Here is a 21,617-nt window from a genome sequence, read left to right as displayed (position 1 = left end):
GTTGTGAAAGGCGCTATCATAATCTACTTGTTGTATCTACATGTTGCACGCTAGTTTTGGCACAATGTCACTGGTCACAGCAAATAAGGGGGTGCTTGGTTTTATGCATGGGTTGTCCAAATGTCATTTATGATTCAGATCACTTTGGGAAATTAATGGAGATCGCAAATTTGTTATAATTAATTGCACAGTCTTAATTTACACCAGGAATTCACACCAAGAATGTGATTTTGGCTCATTCTTTTGATCGTTAATTGAACTCCCACCTCAGAAGACATTCTCGTGTATCCCAAGGGAGGCTGGGGACATGGAGTCTTGAGTGGGCCATGTTCAAAGCCTCTAGTGCAGATGTAGCAGGCAGGAGCTGTGGTCATAAAGTCATCAGTGCCTTTTTTTTGTGTGCAATTGATCTAAAACTCATTTTAATGCAAATATATGCATTTTTAGGAGCATTCAGGTAGCGGTAGGTCTGTATGGTTTTTTTTTTCCCACAAACTTTTTAAACTTTGAAAATCCAAAACAGTCATAATGACCGTCTTGGTCGTTCTAGTGTTAATGTCACAGAGGCAAGTTGTGAGATTTGCTAGGGCACTAGGATCTGTGGGTTTTAGTGGCATGAATAACTTGAGTATCGTCAGCATAAAAATCGTAAAGCACATTATGATTTTGAATGACCTGGCCAAGGGGCAGCATGTATATAGAAACAAGAAGGGGGCCAAGAACTGAGCCTTGAGGGGACACCACAATTCAACTGAGTCATTGAGCAAGTAGAGTTACCCAGAACAGAAAAGTTCTGTTGGTGAGGTAAGAGCATAATAAGCTAAGAGTCGAGCCCTTGATGCCAACCCAAGTTTCTAAGCGATGTAAGAAGATGTTGTGATTGACTGTGTCAAAGGCAACACTTAAGTCTAAAAGAACTAAAATCGAGCAGTCAGCTGTCTGCAGTCAGCAGTAGGTATTAGTGACCTCAACTAGAGCTGTTTCGATACTATGAAGTGCTCCAAAACCAGATTTGAAACTGTTAAAAACACTATTAGTGTTCATAAAAGAAATCAATTGAGAAGAAATTACTGTCTCCAGAACCTTATAGAAAAGACAGAGTAACACTAATGCAAGCAAAAAAACAGTTTCGTTGTGTTTTATAGGTACTGCGTGTAATTTACCTGAATCCTGACCTCTATCCTTCAGCAACGTAGTTAACGAATCGAAGAAAACAAGGTTAATGTGTTTAAATAGAAAGGTAATGGATGCACCCATGATAGCTGCCTCTTGCCATTTTAAATGCATCAGTATCATTCACAGAGTATGAGCCGATTTCTTGTGGGCAAAAGATGTCAAACTTCAACAAAAACTTCTCAACCGGCCTGGTTCTTGTTTCATTGAATGCAGAAATCTGGGGTGTATGTGGGCCATGAGTCTTTAACTTTGTACCATTCAGCCCTCACGTGATATACGCTTGTCATATTTGCTTCAGGAAAATAAAAATATCACACATAGCACTTTTTTAAGGTTAAGGTACAAAGGGAGTCTGTGGAAGACTCACACGCCAAGTAGCACAAAAGTGGGTAAGCGTGCAAAACAGATTTGCATGAGGTGATATTGAAACTATGCACCAACCAGCGTCTCATTTGTTGAAGGGGGAGAGGAGAAAGAGCCCTTCCCAGAGTAGAAGGTGGGCTTTGACTTTTGCCTTCTCTGTCCCTGCAGGAGCTGCCAATGGAGCCAACGGTGCCAACAACAATGGGAAATCTGCTGCAATCCCACCCACCTCTCCACCCACCCCTCCAAACAACAACAACAGTACAACTTCCTCAGTCAAGACAGCTACACTGCCTGCCACACCAGTAGTAAAGGTACATGTGCAGATTTTTCACAAAAGTCAACAAAACAAACATACCAGCACCATCTTCATTTTACAGTCTCTGGGTTTGTCTGTCAGAAGCTATTGGTATAGTTAGGTATAGAAAAGCAAGGGCAATCGATACTGCCTATCAATTTAATGATCCAATACTTAAATATGTTGAACTCTTAGAATAGAAAGTCTAAGGGTTTGGTCATTTTTATTAAAATCATTCCTGGAGAGCTTTTTCTCTGTTAAGCAAAGCAAGTAGCATGTGAAATTAGATCGTGAATTTTGCTTTCATTTGGTTAGTGCGGCACTGAATGCAAAAAAAGGAAATTTTTGATCAGAATTGAAAAGATCAGAAATGGTATTAGTCAGCATTATTTAAATTAGATTAAAGATGCTCCTCTACCGCTGTTTTCATTCTTTTTCAACTGAATGGTTTGAATTTTACCTATTTGCATCTTTATATCAACATTTATTCTCTCTGTCTGTCTCCTGTTTTCTGCTTCCTCAGACTGGTCTGGTGGGTCTGGTAGATTACCCTGATGATGAAGATGAGGAAGAAGATGATGAGGAGGAAGAACAGTCTCCAAGGAAACGGCCCCGCCTCGGCTCTTAAGGCTTCCTCTCTTTGTTGTGGGCAGACGTGGAGTCTCCTTCCTCCCTCCTCTGGTCGTCTCATTGGTCCTTGGCCTGCTTGTGCCGCCTGTCAGTAACTGTCCTTATCCCACTGAGGAGACAGACAGAGCCCAGCTCCCACACCAACCCTTCGTCTTGCTCTCTGCTTCTCTTTCCTTCCCCCAGTGGAAAGACATGGAGACTTCCTTTTACCTACTGTTGGAAAGAAAGATGGATCTTTCTGCTCCTTCAACCCATCGACCGAACCTCCTCCTTCCACCACTGAGCTCAAAGCCTTGTCCGAGAAACCCCGAGAGCTCTTGTTATCATCCTCTCCCTCCCACAAGAGACTTGCATAACAATTGCTAACTAACATCTCCCTTTTCCTCATAACGCCTCCCCGTTCTCAACTCCTTTACAAACGACCTTCTGCCCTTCTCAACCACCTAACTACAAGTGGACCAGACGTAGGTTGAAACAGTAACAACACAACGCCATGGTGGCTCCCTTCTCAGCTTTTTGCCATAGTAATGAGAATGTGGAAGCTGTTGTACTCTTGACACCCCACACCTCAACTGTCCTCTTTTTGTGAACCCTCCCTTCCATCCTCCTCAAATGTCAACCAATGAGCTCCACAGACAGAGGAGGAAGTCGGACCCGAGCCAGCCAGTTCATGAACTATCCAGCAAGCCAGTCAGGCTAGCAGGACTAGCCATCATAATTTTTAGGAAGCTTGACTAGCTGAACCAGTGTCGTTCCCACCACAGAACTAATGCTCGTTTTGGTCAGGGAAAGGATGACCTTGTTAGCATAGGTGAATAAAGGAGAAAGTGAGAGTTTCAAGAGAAGTAACAGAATGACAGAGTACCACGGAGAAGACAGAGCAGTTAACATGAGGCTCAGTTTCAGAGGAGCAGGACTCAATCAAATTATGAGCCAGGGCAGCAGTTCGGCTGAGGCGCACACAGGACATAATACATATTCTCTCACACAGGACTGCATTAGCCAGGAATTCTGTATTTCATTACTTTGTTAAAGTACTGTACAGATGTTTTTTTTTGTTTTTTTGTTTTTTTTTTAAATCATTTGCCCCGATCTGATTTTAAAGTGGGAGCGATGTACCAGCCTGTGTAATTTTTTGTTGTTGTCATTGCACAAAAAGGTGGGGTCACTGTTCTCCCTTTTATTCCAATTGATTTGATTCATTGTAAAAATGCAAAACAAGTTGCAAATGCTGGTTTTGAAAATAACATGTATTAAAACTGCAGTAAAATCGGTTTTGCAGTCGACCTTTTGAGGGCGTCTGGAGTTTTGTGTGTATTTCAATCTTTAAAAAAAAGTTATCTTTTAACACAGTAACCCACCTGAGACGTCAGTATGCCCAGAGCTCTTTTTAGTGCATATACTACTCAGGTCTCAAGTCAAGCCTTTAAACCTTTTCTCCAACAGTTTTCCAAATTGAGGTTTATTTTGTGTTGGAAATGTGGAAGCCTTGTTAGCCAGGTTTTTCTCCACAAGCATGCTTGTAACTCTGCTGGCGATAGAGTACAAACATTTCATTTAGATACAACTGTGAATGGGGTAGGTTCTTGTCATTGGTGCCCAGTACAACTTTCCTGAAAAAAATGTTTCTTGACAATTTCTACTTTGGGCCCAGATCAGCACCATCTAGATGTAATCAACCCTTGCTTTTCAGTTTTTGTTGGTCCTCTTTGAGGTCAGGATGGTGTTAAAACGTAGAAGTGGGGTTTTAGCATTGTCATTCACGCGATAAATTACTTTTTTCTCTTGTTTGGCTGTTTTTGGGGGTTTTTTTGGGGGGGGGTTTAAGCCCTGGTGTTTAAATAAAAACTGCAGTTTGTCAAACATTCCAACTAAAAGAGCAGAGGTTTGACAATGTCAGGAAGAAAAGAGCAGTTGTAGTGATGGGTTAAAACTAAGTTTTTCTTTTTTGTTTTTACTAATTTTTGTATCTTCTCGTGGTCTCGTCACAAGAACGCATTGAAATGGTCAGATGAAGGGAATTGTAACTTTTAAGCTGATTGCTCAGTTATGCAGCAACCTCTCACTTGCCAGAGTCAACTTTAAAGGCTTGGAAAAGGGCACAAGTAACACTGCCATCATTGCCAATGTGCGTGTTGAGAGTCTAGAGGGGAGAAAATGTGTTTAGCAGTTCTCCGCCACAGCTGCCATCTCAGTGCCACCCCATGTTGACACTGTTGGAGATCGTAGCAGTTTTTTTTTCCTCTTTTTCCCCATGTTGAATTTGTACCAAGCGGATTGACTACCACTATCTTCCAATCGTAATATTTGTATGCATTTGTTATTTGATAAGTTTTCAGATTAAATGTGACCCTGGCATAAAACTTGTGAATCTAGCCTCCTTTTAATAGTCAAATCTGATCAATAATTGGACCTTAAGTTTAAATGTTCCCTGGATGTACTGATCACCACCATTGTAATGATACCGTTTCGTCATTTGTTAGAAAACATTTATTGGACAAAGCCACCTATTGATAAAGAAGTCAGTTAATAGCACAGTTAATCCAAGGACCTTCCTTTTCCCTCAGGAAACTTATTTGGTCCTTGGTATAAACCTTATTATCATAGCTGGCCCCTTCAGAAATGTTTCATATCTTTGAAAAAAACGAGACAGTTGATTTGTTGCAGCATAACCTCATTGGCTTGCTAATGAACTGTTGTTCGAAGTAAGTAGAGCCTGTCATGAGCACTTCACACTGCATTTGAGCTCATGTGTTAACAGGTATGAACAGCTTGTCAGTAACTCACTTTTTCAGCTTTATCACTAAGCCATCACCTTCATCTTCATCAGTGCTCATTCCCCAGAAGTCATTTAGTCGGTCAAGGTATTTACATATCTATTCATCTCATCTCATCAACCGCTTCTCCGGGGTCGGGTTGCTGTGGGAGCAAGCTAAGTATGGCACTCCAGACGTCCCTCTCCCCAGCAATGTCCTCCAGCTTGTCCTGGGGGATCCCAAGACGTTCCCATGCCAGATTGGACATGTAGTCCCTCCAGTGAGCTCTGGGTCCACCCCGGGGACTCCTCCCAGTTGGCCATGCCCGGTAAACCTCCAAAGGAAGGCGCCCAGGAGGCATCCTAATCAGATGCCCGAACCACCTCAACTGGCTCCTCTCGACATGAAGGAGCAGCGGCTCTACTCCGCGTTCCGTCCGGATGTCCGAGCTCCTCACCCTATCTCTAAGGCTGAGCCCAGACACCCTACGGGGGAAACTAATTTCAGCCCCTTGTATCTGCAATCTCACCCTTATGGTTACTACCCAAAGTTCATGACCATAGGAGAGGGCTGGAACGAAGATTGACTGGTAAATTGAGAGCTTTGCCTTCCTGCTCACCTCCCTCTTCACCACAACGGCCCGATACAACGTCCGCATTACTGCTGATGCTGCACCAATCCGCCTGTCAATCTCCCACTCCATTTTACCCTCACTCGTGAACAACACCCCGAGATACTTGAACTCCTTCACTAGAGGCAACAACTCATCCCCAACCCGGAGGGAGCAATCCAACATTTTCCGGTAGAGAAAGAACCATGGCCTCAGACTTGAGGTGCTGACTCATCCCGGCCATTTCACACTCAGCGCAAACTGCCCCAGTGCACACTGGAAGTCACGTTCTGACGAAGTCAACAAAACCACATCATCTGCAAACAGCATAGATGCAGTTCTGAGGTTCCCAAAACGGACACACTCCTGACCTTGGCTGCGCCTTGAGATCATGCCCATGAATATCACAAACAGAATCGGAGACAAGGGACAACTTTGGCGGAGTTCGACACCCACCGAAAACGTATTTGACTTTGTGCTGAGAATGTGGACACAGCTCTCACTTTGGTTATACAAGGACTGGATGGCTTGTGCAACTGCCCCGGTACCCCATACTCTCGCAGTACCCCCACAGGGTGCCCCGGGGTACACGGTCGTAAGCCTTCTCCAAGTCCACAAAACGCATGTAGACTGGCTGATCAAACTCACACGCCCCCCTCAAAACTTCCGCAAGGGTAAAGAGTTGGTCTGTTGTTCCGCTGCCAGGACAGAGTCCGCATTGTTCCTCCTGGATCCGAGGTTCGACAATCGATCGGAGTCTCCTTTCCAGCACCCTAGAGTAGACTTTCCCAGGGAGGCTGAGCAGTGTGATGCCCCGATAACTGGAGCACACCCTCAGGTCCCCCTTTTTTAAATATATCTATTAAGCTTGACTATTTTTTTTAAATGTGCAATTGTATGACTTATTGTACTAAAGAGCTTGGTCCTAAATGCATCATCTATCTTCACATATTCATAGCCCACTCTCCCCTCTCCTTTCACACCCACCCACCACATCCCCACTAAACTGTACTTTGGTATATTCACCCTTTCCACTTGGCTTCTGTCATAGTCTGATCTTCAATTGGCACTCAAGTGTATTAATACTGTATTAAGCACGTAATGAGTTAACATGAAAGAAGATTAAAAAAAACAAGTGTTGGAAAGAAAAAAAAATAAGAGGGAAAAACGTGCTTTGAGGAAGAAAGAGCTAAAAGCGAAATGCCCCGAATGAATTGCTTTTGTGGAACTGACATTGGTGTAGCAAGAGTTAGGTTAGCTAATGTTAGTGTGTGTAATAGTAGTGTAATATATCAGTGGTGACGATGGGGCCACCACGCCCATGACTGCAACCATCAAACCAGTACTGTCTAACTAGATAATGTGGATCCAGTATAGCGATGGAGTCAGCTGGGAAAAAAAAAAATCTTTATCCTTCATGAGGAAATTTGTTGCCAAAACCTATACATTAAAATATAATTTTGGCACCCTACATTTTATATATATGTGTGTGTGTGTGTACTTAAACATCGGTACACAAATACAACTAGATACTATAACATACATGATGTTCATTGGAACATACATGGGCAAAGACGTTCAAGCAGGGCATTATGTAAATCATTGTCAATTACAAAAGCTTGGTTAATCGTACTATTAGCCAATTAGTCATACTAACTGACTGCGAGCTTCACTGACCCTGCAGTACAACTCTCCATTTCAAATGGATCTCTGGCCTTTGGAGTGACCCAACACCAGTGCAATTATAAAAAATGTCAACGGGTATCAATAAGTCAAACAAAAACAGCCATCTTCGGGGTGGTAACTGTAACGTTTATTCACGAGATTCAGGATCTTTTTCTTAAAGTCTAACCAAAACTGAAACACTTACACTACCGTTCAAAAGTTTGGGATCACTCAAACAATTTCGTGTTTTCCATGAAAAGTCACACTTATTCACCACCATATGTTGTGAAATGAATAGAAAATAGAGTCAAGACATTGACAAGGTTAGAAATAATGATTTGTATTTGAAATAAGATTTTTTTACATCAAACTTTGCTTTAGTCAAAGAATCCTCCATTTGCAGCAATTACAGCATTGCAGACCTTTGGCATTCTAGCTGTTAATTTGTTGAGGTAATCTGGAGAAATTGCACCCCACGCTTCCAGAAGCAGCTCCCACAAGTTGGATTGGTTGGATGGGCACTTCTTTGAGCAGATTGAGTTTCTGGAGCATCACATTTGTGGGGTCAATTAAACGCTCAAAATGGCCAGAAAAAGAGAACTTTCATCTGAAACTCGACAGTCTATTCTTGTTCTTAGAAATGAAGGCTATTCCATGCGAGAAATTGCTAAGAAATTGAAGATTTCCTACACCGGTGTGTACTACTCCCTTCAGAGGACAGCACAAACAGGCTCTAACAGGTACTATTTAATGAAGATGCCAGTTGGGGACCTGTGAGGCGTCTGTTTCTCAAACTAGAGACTCTAATGTACTTATCTTCTTGCTCAGTTGTGCAACGCGGCCTCCCACTTCTTTTTCTACTCTGGTTAGAGCCTGTTTGTGCTGTCCTCTGAAGGGAGTAGTACACACCGGTGTAGGAAATCTTCAATTTCTTAGCAATTTCTCGCATGGAATAGCCTTCATTTCTAAGAACAAGAATAGACTGTCGAGTTTCAGATGAAAGTTCTCTTTTTCTGGCCATTTTGAGCGTTTAATTGACCCCACAAATGTGATGCTCCAGAAACTCAATCTGCTCAAAGAAGTGCCCATCCAACCAATCCAACTTGTGGGAGCTGCTTCTGGAAGCGTGGGGTGCAATTTCTCCAGATTACCTCAACAAATTAACAGCTAGAATGCCAAAGGTCTGCAATGCTGTAATTGCTGCAAATGGAGGATTCTTTGACGAAAGCAAAGTTTGATGTAAAAAATATCTTATTTCAAATACAAATCATTATTTCTAACCTTGTCAATGTCTTGACTCTATTTTCTATTCATTTCACAACATATGGTGGTGAATAAGTGTGACTTTTCATGGAAAACACAAAATTGTTTGGGTGATCCCAAACTTTTGAACGGTAGTGTATATTTTCTAACATTACTTATTAATTTAATTATCAATTTTGCATTGCCTCTCTACTGAAAATTGAAGTATAACGGGTTAAAAAAACTACTCTATTGGTCGTGTACAAATTTAAAAAAAAACATGTTGGTAGCTATGCAGTCTTTAAGGTTTTAAGACACATAGGGTTAAATCTGATTACTGATTTCAGTCTGACCTCGCCAAGGTGTGGCACCATCAATAACAAAAAGTTTCTGACAAACGACATAAAAAGCAGACTGAGAGATAAAAACACCGCTGGAGGGAACCGCCACAGCCGGGACGCGAACCCGGATCTCCTGCACCACGAGGACAACCTAAGTCGACTAGTTAACGTTGCCGCCCGCGGTGTGGGAAATACGTGTTCGCGTCCCAGCTGCGGCGGTTCCTGCGGTTGCCCCCCGAATTCGCTACATTGGTGTCAGAAGTGGGATAGCGAGACCGCGAGGTCATCGAAAGCGCGTGGGCCCAGAGGCGTGAGGGGGCTGATATACTGAAGCGCGCGCTTCCCAAAAGAGGGGGGTAGTGTAACGTGCACGGATAAGTAGACATGTTGGCCCTTGGCTAACGGATCAGACTCTTTAGTCAACTGGTTAACGTTGTTGCCCAAGGTGCAGGAGATACGGGTTCGCGTCCCGTCTGTGGCGGTTCCCGCGGCTGCCCCCCCCCCCCGAATTCGCTACAATACTGTAACGTGCATGAATAAGTAGACACGCTGGCCCTTGGCTAACGGGTCGGACCATTCAATCGACTGGTTAACGTTGTCGCCTGCGGTGTAGGAGCCACGGGTTCGCGTCTCGGCTGTGGTGACGGTTTCCCAGACTGCCCCCCGAATTTGCTATAGTACGTTGTGTTGCTAAGGAACCGCTCGAAGACACACGTCTGTTAGCATACGCTTCTTTACTTGAACGACCAACGTCACACTCCTTCTCCCCTCTTACAGTCACTTACATCCTATCTTGTCCTCTAGCTTCCCCTACTGTCCTCCAACTGCATCAGCTCAAGACGTCACACGGTGGTGAGGGAAATCGAAGGGGAGAAACGAGAAGCGCGGGTAAGGAGGATGGGACGAGCGGAGGACTAAAAAAAATAGGCTGCTGCGTAAATATGGCTCGGCTGCTAAGTAAGTAAGCAAAACTTTATTTATATTGCTAAGCGACGCGTGGGCAGTAAGTGGGGGGATTTCGGACGGGAGGCTAGTGGTGTAGCGGCTAGCACCGCAACAGTGGGGCTGTGTGACACTTATAAGTGCAGTGCAGCAGGCCGGGTGAGGACCGAAGCGGAAGGCGGCAGTGTAGGCCTTCGATACAGGTGTAACCGGTTATTTTCTTGCCCGGTGCGGGATTCGATACGGGTGTACTGCGCCACAAGGCGACATCATTAACCGCTCGACTAAAGGGTCAGACCCGTTAGCTAGGGGCTAACGTGTCTTATTAGTAGTTTACACAGGGTTAAATCTAGTGAGGTCTAATGAAGTCCCTTGTCGAACGGAAGTCGACGTAGCTATAATACTGTTAATCTGGTAATAAATCATTGCCTGCGGAGCATAACACAGCCGACAACCTCGTGACTGATTACAGAAACGGGAGAATAAACGCGTTGTTAACGTCAGCTGCTAGTTATGCTTGTGGAAAAAAAACATAGCTAGTCGAGCGGGAGACGGATATACGCCATCTCACGAGCACGCGTTCGCAGCGTAGAGGAGCCGGGGGTACCAGGACCCACTAGAAGACTCCCTCCCATCCAGTCTGGATGACCCACCCTGCCTCGTCCTGCTGTATATGGTGTGCGTTACCTCCCATATGCGGCCTGGCGTTTGGATTTCTTTTTTCTTTGATACTCGTCAGAAACTGAGGTATGTTTTTTTTCGAATCGAACTGTGAACTGTGAATTCGAGGGAAGACCACGATCACAGCTAAGACTGGGTTACTGATATACTAGTGAGCGGAGACATGCTGAGAAGATCCGGAGGAACTGTGTGTGTGTGTGTGTGTGTGTGTGTGTGTGTGTGTGTGTGTGTGTGTGTGTGTGTGTGTGTGTAAAAAAAACGAATTTAGTTTTGGACACTTTAGGGGCTGTTTGCATATTCTTTTCTATTGACCCCTTATTGCGTGACGTAAAAGCTGCGTTGTAAACAAGATGCGCGAGCAGAACGTGTACAAAACATGGCCGAGAACCTTTGAAACTCACAGATGAAAGCGTATAAAACTTGAAATTAAACGGAGAAAAGTAAGAAATTTGAGAAAATGGAAATCTCAGAATATGTTGAAGGTCAAAGCAAGGAAGACAGAAGGCATTACGAATCGAAACTTACGCTAAGCAGTGGAGAAAAACTTCCCGATCCCGATTTGTGCTGAAGCTCAGTGGACAAGCGACATCACGAAGTTGCCAAACATCTGCTGGAGGGATGTGACTGAATCCCTCATAGAAGCACCAAGTATATTTACGAAACAATCAGTGAAGGCATACAAGGCTTTAGAAGCAGAGGATTACTTTGTTGGTGGACATGTCCAAGACTGCTTTGCCATTCGTTATCGAAGGAAAACAAGTTTTGCTTCATCAAATCAAAGGTAAGCCCTCGTAGTTTACTTGTTTGTATGCTTGAATTGTTTGTATTCAACAAAAGTTGAATTGTTTGTGTAATGAATGAAAGGTCACGTGTTTAACTTGACCTACTCACGGATGTACGTGCAGTGCGTGTGACGTATACAGGAAGTTAGAAGCGCATGTTATGAAGGTTGTATGTCGGATGAACGCTAGTAAAAGCTACACAGTTAAGAACCTACGAAGTCGGCTCGTTCTTGAATTATTCTTATGTCAGTAAGACAAGGCGTCTACGGACATTACATGGTGTCAGAATAGTCTGTGTATCGGAACACGAGCGGTCATGCCGAAGTTTAATCCGCCGAGTGAATTCAAGTTTGACTGCCCCGTTGAATGGCCGGAGTGGAAACAACGGTTCTCGCGATTCAGGCTCGCGACAAAGCTGGATAAAGACGACGGGGAGATTCAAGTGAGTTCGCTGATTTATGCAATGGGCGGCGAGGCTGAAAAGATATTCAGCTCGTTTGACTTCGCGGCGGAGGGTGATAAAGTGGACTATGATTTCGTACTGAAAAGGTTCGACGACTACTTTATTCCCCGCCGTAACATCATACATGAGAGGGCGTGCTTCTATCAACGTAGCCAGCAGCCAGGAGAGACAGCGGAGATGTACATCCGGACATTGTATGAGCTGTCTGAACACTGTGAGTTTGGGGACAAGAGGGATGAACATATCAGAGATCGTCTGGTAGTGGGCATAAAAGATAAGGTGCTCTCCCGTCAGTTCCAGCTCACAGCGGACCTTACTCTGGTGAAAGTCATTGAACAAGTGCGCCAGGCGGAGGCAATAACAAAGCAGCTCAGCCTCCAAGCTAACCAACCAGAGGCCCAGCTGGCTAACGTCAATGTTGTCCGATGGCGGGACGAACGCCAAAACAAAAAAGGGCGGACAGCGTCATGGTGGCGGCAGTCCGGCAACCAACAAAGTAGATGAATGCGGGAGGTGCGGCAAGACGCAGCACACCGATGAGCGGAAGTGTCCTGCAACGAACAGTAAGTGCAACAAGTGTCATAAAAAGGGACATTGGGAGCGTGTATGTCACTCTAAAGCGGTGAGAGAAGTCACTGAAGAGGTTAAACAGCTGTACTTTCTGGGAGAAGTTGGCAAAGAGAGCAGTCAGGAAGATTGGACTGTTAGTTTAACAATAAGTGATGTACCAATAACCTTTAAAATTGACACGGGGGCTGACGCTACTGTTATCAACCAAGGGACATTTAAAAAGCTGAAGCCAAACATAAAACTGGGACCTCCTGACACATGCTTCATAAGCCCAGGTGGAAACATCAGCTGCATAGGACAGTTTCAAGCCACAACCAACTACAAGGAGAAACAATACTCCTTTCCAGTGTATGTGATCAAGGGGAGAGGCAACTGTCTGCTGAGTCGTCCAGAGGCAGTGGAGATGGGTCTAGTGAAGCGGATGAATGAGGTCAGTGGAGTTTTCGGTTCAAGTGGACTGCTGAAAACAGACCCAGTGAAAATAGCTTTGGTGGAGGGTGCCCAGCCATACGCGGTGCATACAGCCAGACGGATACCGCTGCCACTTGTACCACTGGTTAAGAAAGAACTGCAGCGCATGGAAAATGAGGGCATTATTGAAAAAGTGACTCAGCCCACAGAATGGTGCGCCGCTATGGTGCCGGTGCTGAAACCGAACAAGAAAGAGGTTCGCTGCTGCGCTGACCTCAGGAGGCTGAATCGAGCGGTGAAACGTGAGAAATACGTGCTGCCCACTATGGAGGAAATAATGCCAAGGCTCGCAGGGTCAAAGTTCTTCACAACGTTGGATGCAGCAAGTGGGTTTTACCAGATCCCCTTGCATGAAGACAGCAGGGGGCTCACCACTTTCATCACCCCATTTGGGAGGTATGCTTTCTGCCGCCTTCCATTTGGTATAACGAGTGCTCCAGAGATTTTCCAGAGAAAGATGGCGGAAACTCTGACCGGGCTAGAGGGCACAGAGGTGTACATGGATGACATCCTTATACATGGAGAGACTGAGGAAATCCATGACCGGCGCCTAGCAGAAGCGCTGGGGGTCATTGAAACAGCAGGTCTCAAACTGAACCAAGCGAAATGCAAGTTCAAACAGAAACAAGTCCGCTTCCTTGGTCATATCATCAACGAGGCAGGCATCAGACCTGACCCGGACAAAGTGGCCGGAATAGAGAACTTTCCTCAGCCCCAGAACGTGACGGAACTCAAGAGGTTCCTCGGGATGGTGAACTATTTGGCAAAATATGTCCCAGAGCTGTCCACTGTAGGTCAGCCGCTTTATGGACTGCTTAAAGCAACGACAGAGTGGCTGTGGGGACCTGCACAGAACACAGCATTCCAAGACCTTAAAGCAGCACTCGCCACCGCCCCGGTACTCACCTTTTATGACGTCACTAAGGCTACGGTGGTGTCAGCAGATGCCAGCAGCTACGGGCTGGGAGGCGTTCTGCTCCAGCAGCACGGGAAACGCTGGAAGCCCGTGGCCTACTGCTCCCGACGGCTGAGTGACGCAGAGACAAGGTACGCACAGATCGAGAAAGAGTGCTTAGCCAGCGTCTGGGCATGTGAAAGGTTCGAGAAGTACTTGTTTGGGCTTGACAATTTCAGACTTGTCACCGATCATAAACCACTAGTGCCTCTCATGAACAGCAAAGACTTGGATAATGTGCCCATTAGGTGCCAGAGACTGTTAATGAGGCTGATGCGTTTCAATGCAGTGGCTGAATACGCACCAGGCAAAACTTTAGCTGTGGCTGATGCACTCTCCAGAGGCCCAGAGCAGTGCTACGGAGATGGTGCTTCTCATGATGATGTTGCAGCGCACATTGATGCCATCGTGTGCCAGGTACCTGCCACACCTCAAAGGATGCAGGAGATAAAACAGAGCACGGATGGGGATCTGCAGCTCCAGACAGTGTTGGGCTTCATCAGACACGGCTGGCCTGAGTATGTCGATAAAGTGCCGGAGACAGTCAGAGACTTTTATCAGGTGAGAGGGGAGTTATCTGAGGTAGATGGTTTAGTCATCAGAGGCAGTCGTATCGTCATTCCCACAGAGATGAGGGAGGTGATCTTAGACAGAATACACGACGGGCACCAGGGGATAGTTAAGTGCAGAGAGAGAGCTAGCCAGTCAGTGTGGTGGCCCAAAATGACAGAGCACATTACAACAAAGATACAGCAATGTCAATTCTGCAGAGAACACAAGAACACACAGAGAAAAGAGCCTTTAATGTCAAGTGAGCTCCCATCCAGACCATGGCAGAAAGTTGGCATAGACCTGTGTGAGTACAAAAAGCAAAACTACTTGATAGTGTCTGACTATTATTCCAGGTTTTTGGAGATCCTAAATCTACCAACAACTACTAGCAGTCAGGTTGTAGCTAGGCTGAAGGCTACATTTGCACGTTTTGGTATCCCTGAAATTGTAGTTAGTGATAATGGGCCACAGCTAGTTTCAGAAGAGATGAGGAGGTTCAGTGAGGATTATGATTTCATCCATGTGACTTCAAGCCCACACTACCCCCAGAGTAATGGACAGGCAGAGAGGGCTGTTCAGATAGCCAAAAGCATATTAAGGCAGGAAGACCCTCTCCTCGCCCTGTTGACATACAGAGCTACACCCTCTTCTTCCACTGGAGCCAGTCCAGCGGAATTGCTCATGGGTAGGAGACTCAGAACCACCTTACCCACATTGCAGCATAACCTGAAACCGGCCTGGCCTAAAGAGGAACTGATCAAAACCACCGACGCCGCAGCCAAATCGAGGCAGGCTTTCTACTACAACCGCAGGAACGGCGTGCGGACACTGCGCCCACTGAACTCGGGTGACGCAGTACTCACCAAACCTGATGGACAGAAAACATGGACAATGCCAGCAGTTGTTCACAGTCAGAGCTCCACTCCCAGATCCTACATAGTGGAGACAGCTCAAGGTGAACATTACAGAAGGAACAGGCGCCACCTGTTGGCCACACCCAAAACACTCACCTCTGTCAGCAGGGATCCTGACCATGTCACTCCAGGGGAGAGTGGAAACACGGATGAGTCCCGAGCAGCAGAAATGCCAACTTCCACACCATATGTTACTCGCTCTGGCAGGGTGAGCAAGCCAGCAATCCGGCTGGATTTGTGAGGCGTATGGACTTGTGTACTGTGGGAGATTTTTAATTTTTTGTGAAAAGGGGGGTGATATACAGGTTAAAATTGTTGGCAGTAAATGTTCAGAGAAATGTTTAGAAAATAATCTTAGAGGGGGAGATGTAATGAATGAAAGGTCACGTGTTTAACTTGACCTACTCACGGATGTACGTGCAGTGCGTGTGACGTATACAGGAAGTTAGAAGCGCATGTTATGAAGGTTGTATGTCGGATGAACGCTAGTAAAAGCTACACAGTTAAGAACCTACGAAGTCGGCTCGTTCTTGAATTATTCTTATGTCAGTAAGACAAGGCGTCTACGGACATTACAGTTTGTACGGTTATGACATCGAGGCTGGAGTCAAATTATGACCCAAATTATGAATCCACTCCTGTCTTCTTCGTTTTTCGGTTGGAGTTTTCCCTTTCGGCATGCGATAAAAATGCAGATGCTTGTTTTTACCACCTTTACGATTTGTACAACCGACAGCGCAACAACTGTGAGACATTTCGTTTCTTTTTAAATCAATTTCTCCGTGATGATCTCTTCCTAATGAATGCAGTAACGTTTGCAAACACAAGACTCGGAGCCCCTTTCTGCCTCACAATCTGCGCACGCACATTTGTCGCGTGTAAACAAGGGAACGCGTCTATTGTGTTCAATTTAGTGAAAGTGAGTTATTTTGTAATCTAACTTGTTTTACTGAAAACGTGCTTCACCTGTGTTCGGCGTATGGTTTATTTCTTCTGTGTGTTGCCTGAGTGGAAAATAGTGTAGAGGCTAGGGAAAGTGAGATGTTCCCTAAGGGTATCTTGTTCTGTTGTAACAGATTTTTTTTCTCTCATTTCATATTTTTAAGCTAATCCTTCTATTAAAGGACACATTTTGGTTTAAACACTTTAAAGGACAATTTAATAAATTTGGATAATTAAGTTTGACCTATTTTTTTCTCACTCTGTGTATACATTTTGTGGAGTTGCGACTGCCCTGGAGTAGGGGCGCCCCACCTATCTAGCTAGGTATAGGGAGAGGAGGGATGGTGCTAACCTAAGGTTTAGGTCAGTAGCTCACCACACTTCAAGTAGTCACCGTGCCGATAGACAAACATCCTGAAGCCCACCTTGCCATACCTGTGTTGGTTCATATAGGATCAGAGAGCCAAGCTAGAAAACACACTGTGGTAGGTACTGGGGCTACTTGTACTAGGAGGCACAGACCTAGCGGGGCAGGCCTATACTAATTACACCCCTACATAGTGGGGCTCCTTCCCTGCTACAAGATGAATGAAGTGAGTGCAATATGGACCTATGAATTAACCAGTAATTAAGTCAAGTCAAGTCAAGTCAATTTTATTTATATAGCCTAATATCACAGATAACAAATTTGCCTCAAGGGTATTTACAGCAACACAACATCCTGCTCTTAGACCCTTAAGTAACCTATTAATATACCAATGCCTTTGCCCATTTGTTATATTTCCATCCAAATATTGATTTATTTATCACCAGTAAAATATCACAAGTTGACCTTGAAGGTTCTTTTAAAAAAGTCTTATTTCTTATTACCTTTATTTTGCTTTTATCATGTATATATTACCAATATTGTGATGGGCAGGGCAACAGTACAGTAATGACATCACTTGGTCATGTATAACATCACCCAGATGTTTTTTGCAGTGAACTCTTGCTACCTTTCCCATTAAATCCTGTCTCCAAGTTAGCATGGTCTGATATTCCTCATGAGGTTGTTTCAAGTGCAGCTCTCCTCTTTTCAAAACATTAATAGTTGCTCAGAGAGCGACGCCGTGTACTCTGACATCAGGGTCCATCTGGGGCTATAGTTTTTTTGTTTCGGCTCTTTGAGACATTGATTGATTTGCCCTCATCTTTCACTTGAAGAAGAAAGGCTGCTCACCAAAAAACAGATTGAAATTTTAGTTTGGCTTCCATTGGTGACCCAGTGGGGCGGTGCAGTGGTTAGCGTGGTCGCCTCAGAGACAGAAGGCCCTGGGTTCAAACCCCGGGGTTGTCCAACCTTGGGAGTCATCCCAGGCTGTCCTCTGTGTGGAGTTTGCATGTTGTCTGCGTGGGCTTCCTCCGGTTTCCTCCCACAGTCCAAAGACATGTAGGGCAGGTAAATCGGCCATAGATGATAATAATACATTTTATTTGTGGGTCCCTTTCAGATCACTCAAGGACACCTTACAGAACACAGTAAAAAAAAACAAGCAGCACTGTATCAGACAGCATAAAATCAAAACAAAGCAGGGTAGACAATAAAAAGTTAATACAACAGATAGGTATAAAATCATCTGCACAAAACTCAATGAAGTGTGTATCAGACTGAATATGCCAGTTTGAAAAGGTACATTTTGAGATGGGATTTGAAGGTTGAAAGAGAGTCAGTATTGCGATTTTCTTGTGGGAGAGAGTTCCATAGGCGGGGGGCAGAATGACTGAAGGTGCTAGTCCCCATGGTAGTCAAGTTGGCCAATCGTGTAGTTAGTTGGAGAGCAGAAGAGGATCTGAGAGTGCGGGAGGGTTTGTGGATATGAAGGAGTTCAGAAGGATACAAAGGAGCTAAGTTATTAAGGGCCTTAAAGGTGAGAAGCAGGATGTTGAAGTCAATACGGTATTTAACAGGGAGCCAGTGGAGTTGCTGAAGAACAGGAGTGATATGATCTATGGAAGGAGTTCTGGTAATGATACAGGCAGCTGAATTCTGGACCAATTGAAGTCCAATTTGTTGTGTATGTGGCCTATTTACACAACTGTTATAAATAAAAACACTGGAGAAGAGAACTTAAGTTTTCTGGTTCTTTACTCGATGCCATGCAACATAACATAACAGAACAATCTGCGCCTAACAGCGCACGCAACGTGTTACTACAACAGAAAGTAGTCCCTTATTATACTGTAGGCTATACGCTACAATCCTCCCGTTTTATTTAACTAGTGCATCTTTTTTTTTAATGGGGCCCTATACTAACAAAAAAAACCCAAAAAAAACCAAACAAAATATTTTACCCTTAACATACAATTACCAACTTAATAATGACACCCATTTAGAACTCAAGTCTCTGTGGAGGTCTTCTCTACCTCTCCGGGTAACGTCTGTCCTGAGACATTTGCTTCGGGGAATGAGTTTCTACTGGTACATCAGCTGGGTTAACAGTACTGATGACAGTCTTATCTGTAGATGAGGCTGATGTGGTCACATCAGGAGTGTGTGTTTCTATGTCAGGTGAGTCCGGGCAAGGTGTTGTTGTGTTTTTCACATGAGCATCCAGGATTTGGTCCACATGACGTCTCCATGCGTTCTCTCCCACCTCCACTTTATACATTATTGGCCTGTCTATGGTGGAAATTGTACCTGGCTGCCACTTTTCAGTCCAGTAATCACATGCAAGGACTGACTGTCCCACATTGAAGCTCTGTGTTGACTTAGCATTCAAGTGTTTGAACTGTCTGTTCTCCACATTACACCGTATATTTGGTTTGAGAAGATCAATGCAGGACCTCAGGTTCCTGTTCAGAAACATCGTCGCTGGAGTCTGATTAGTGGTTGCCTGTACTGCATTACGATAGGCAAGGAGGAAGCTGTCTATCTTGTGTTGCAGTGGTCGTACTAAATTGTCCTTAGGGGTGAATGTGTCGGCCTTGTGATGGACTTGGCAGCCTGTTCAGGGTGTCTCCCTGCCTGCCGTCCAATGATTGCTGGCTCCAGCATCAATTGGGATAAGCGGCTTGGGTAATGGATGGGTGGTGACCCAGTTTATCCTTTCCAACCTTAAGCTTAGCCAGTGCTGTCTGAGTAATTGTGCCTCCTAAACTCAAATTATTGAGCTGAGGCTCTTTCAGTTGAGACTTTAGTCTTCCTCTAGCGCTCTCCATTTAGTCTCACACTCATCCAGCACCTCTGAACCACCTTGTTATGCTCCTCAATGGATGAATGAACCACAACCAGACTGAATTTGGGAGGTCATATTTGTAGTATATGGGTTTGAACATATACACGGAGTAATACGGTGGTGAGCTTATACTATAGGTAATACGACCGAGAGGCCAGTAGGCGTGCTCTCAGGCGGATGTACGTAAGCAGAACTGAAGTCGGTTAGGATACGCATGCGCGGTTGTTGTTCTTTTTTCCTGAATAAAGTTCATTAAAAGGACAACCCGCCAGTCTCCTCGTCAGTATAAACCACAACATGGTGTCAGAAATGGCGGCGTTTGATGTTTAATCGCCGAAGAAGACGAGAGACCGAGAGAAGAGAGGGGTGAGCTTGTTGAAAAGTCCCAGTGACTAAACGTAAACGTGTTAGGTCCGACTGCGCTAAAGTCAATAGTGTTTGGGGTTACGCTAACGCGGAAGAGAAAGCAAAATGGAACAATTTGAATCACCTTCGCCGTTAGTATTAATAGGCAACATATGTGAAAACTGGCGCAGATGAGAGCAAAGATATATGTTGTACATGACGGCAACTGAAATATCGAAAAAGGTGGTGCAAGTGGAAATATTACTGCACACGCTAGGTGAAGAAGCGCTCGAGTTGTACAACACACATGATATAGCCAGGGCCGAGCCCGAAGACGTGCAGGTGGACCACATATTGCAGGCTTCCAGAGACTACTGTACGCCAAAGAAATTATAGTGTTTTAGAGGCACCAATTTTGGACGTATGCAATGCCAGAACCGATGCACATCGACAAATTTGTCACAGAGCTAAAACACAGGAGCTAAGACTGTGAGTTCAGTATAACCGAAAATGACATGCGGAGAGACAAAATCGTTTTCAGTGTTACAGATAAGCATCTGAAAGAGAAACTGCTGAGAGAACCTAACCTGACTTTAACTAAAGCCATTGATATTTGCAGGGCATCAGAGATAGCCAAGGAGCAAATCAGCATAATGGTGTGTGCAAAGAAGGAAAATGAGGTGCATGCAATAACAGAGGCAACAAGACCAATAAGGCAAAATAAAGCTAATGTCACCAAAACAGCATTCAATGCTCATCATAAAAAGGAGGAATATGTCAACCAAACAAAAGTATGCAACAGATGCGGAAAGACACATGGCCCAAAAGCATGTCCAGTGTATGGAATGAAGTGCAGAGCTTGTGGGAAGGGCAATCACTTTGCCAAGATGTGCAGAATGAAAGGAGTGCAAACAGTGCAGACAGTGGATTCACTATTTGTGGGCAGTCTGGAGTGCACCCAGGTAAATGCGCTGAGTAAAGCTAGTGATATGCCGTGGCGAGCTACTTTGTCAATTAGAGGGGTGCCTATCATCTTTAAACTAAACACGGGTGCTGACGCTAGTGTTCTCCCACTAGAACAGGTCAGAAAACTCCCGGGCAAAGTACGCCTTAGTCCCACAAACACAGTATTGAGAGCTTATGGAGGTAACCAGATAAAGCCAGCCGGTAGCACCTACCTGAAATGCAGTACTGAGTGAGCAGAGTCCAAGCTCCAGTTCTATGTCATTAAGCAGTCAGCATCTCCAGTTCTTGGAAGAGCAGCATGTGAGGAGTTGAACTTGGTCAGACGTGTTGATGAAATCAAGGAGAGCTCACCTGCAACCAAAGAAGAGCTGGTGAGGTAGTATCCAGAGGTGTTCCAGGGGCTTGGGGAGTTCCCTGGTGAGCATCACATTCACATTGACCCAGAAGTGACCCCCGTGTTCCATGGCTGCAGAAAAATCCCGTTTGCCATCATGGACAAACTGAAAAAGACACTGAGTCAGCTGGAAAAAGCTGATGTCATCACTCCAGTAACAGAACCGACACAGTGGGTGAACAGCTTGGTAATAACTGAAAAGAAAAATGGCTCACTCAGACTTTGCCTTGATCCTCGAGAGCTGAACAAAGCCATCAGACGACAGCACTACTCCATACCGACACCTACAGATGTCCAAAGCAGATTGTCTGGCAAGAGAATATTTACAATACTCGATGAAAAAG

The 21,617-nt window shown here is 44.8% G+C and overlaps 1 protein-coding gene across 1 annotated transcript in view; it reads left to right on the top strand.

The window, feature by feature from the left end:
- The window catches only part of LOC130122913 (serine/threonine-protein phosphatase 4 regulatory subunit 3-like), a 31,061-nt gene extending 26,242 nt beyond the window's left edge, over nucleotides 1-4,819 (top strand). Inside the window, exons 15-16 of the mRNA XM_056291986.1 lie at nucleotides 1,708-1,853; nucleotides 2,361-4,819. Of these exons, the coding sequence (XP_056147961.1) occupies nucleotides 1,708-1,853; nucleotides 2,361-2,465 (251 nt within the window). The 3' untranslated portion in view covers nucleotides 2,466-4,819. The remainder of the gene's footprint in view (nucleotides 1-1,707; nucleotides 1,854-2,360) is intronic.
- The last annotated feature ends 16,798 nt before the right edge of the window (nucleotides 4,820-21,617 follow it).

The sequence above is a fragment of the Lampris incognitus genome, chromosome 13 (assembly GCF_029633865.1).
Source record: "Lampris incognitus isolate fLamInc1 chromosome 13, fLamInc1.hap2, whole genome shotgun sequence".
NCBI classification, from domain to species: domain Eukaryota; kingdom Metazoa; phylum Chordata; class Actinopteri; order Lampriformes; family Lampridae; genus Lampris; species Lampris incognitus.
Note: the sequence above shows the minus strand (reverse complement) of the source record. Positions and strands in the feature narration are given on the sequence as shown.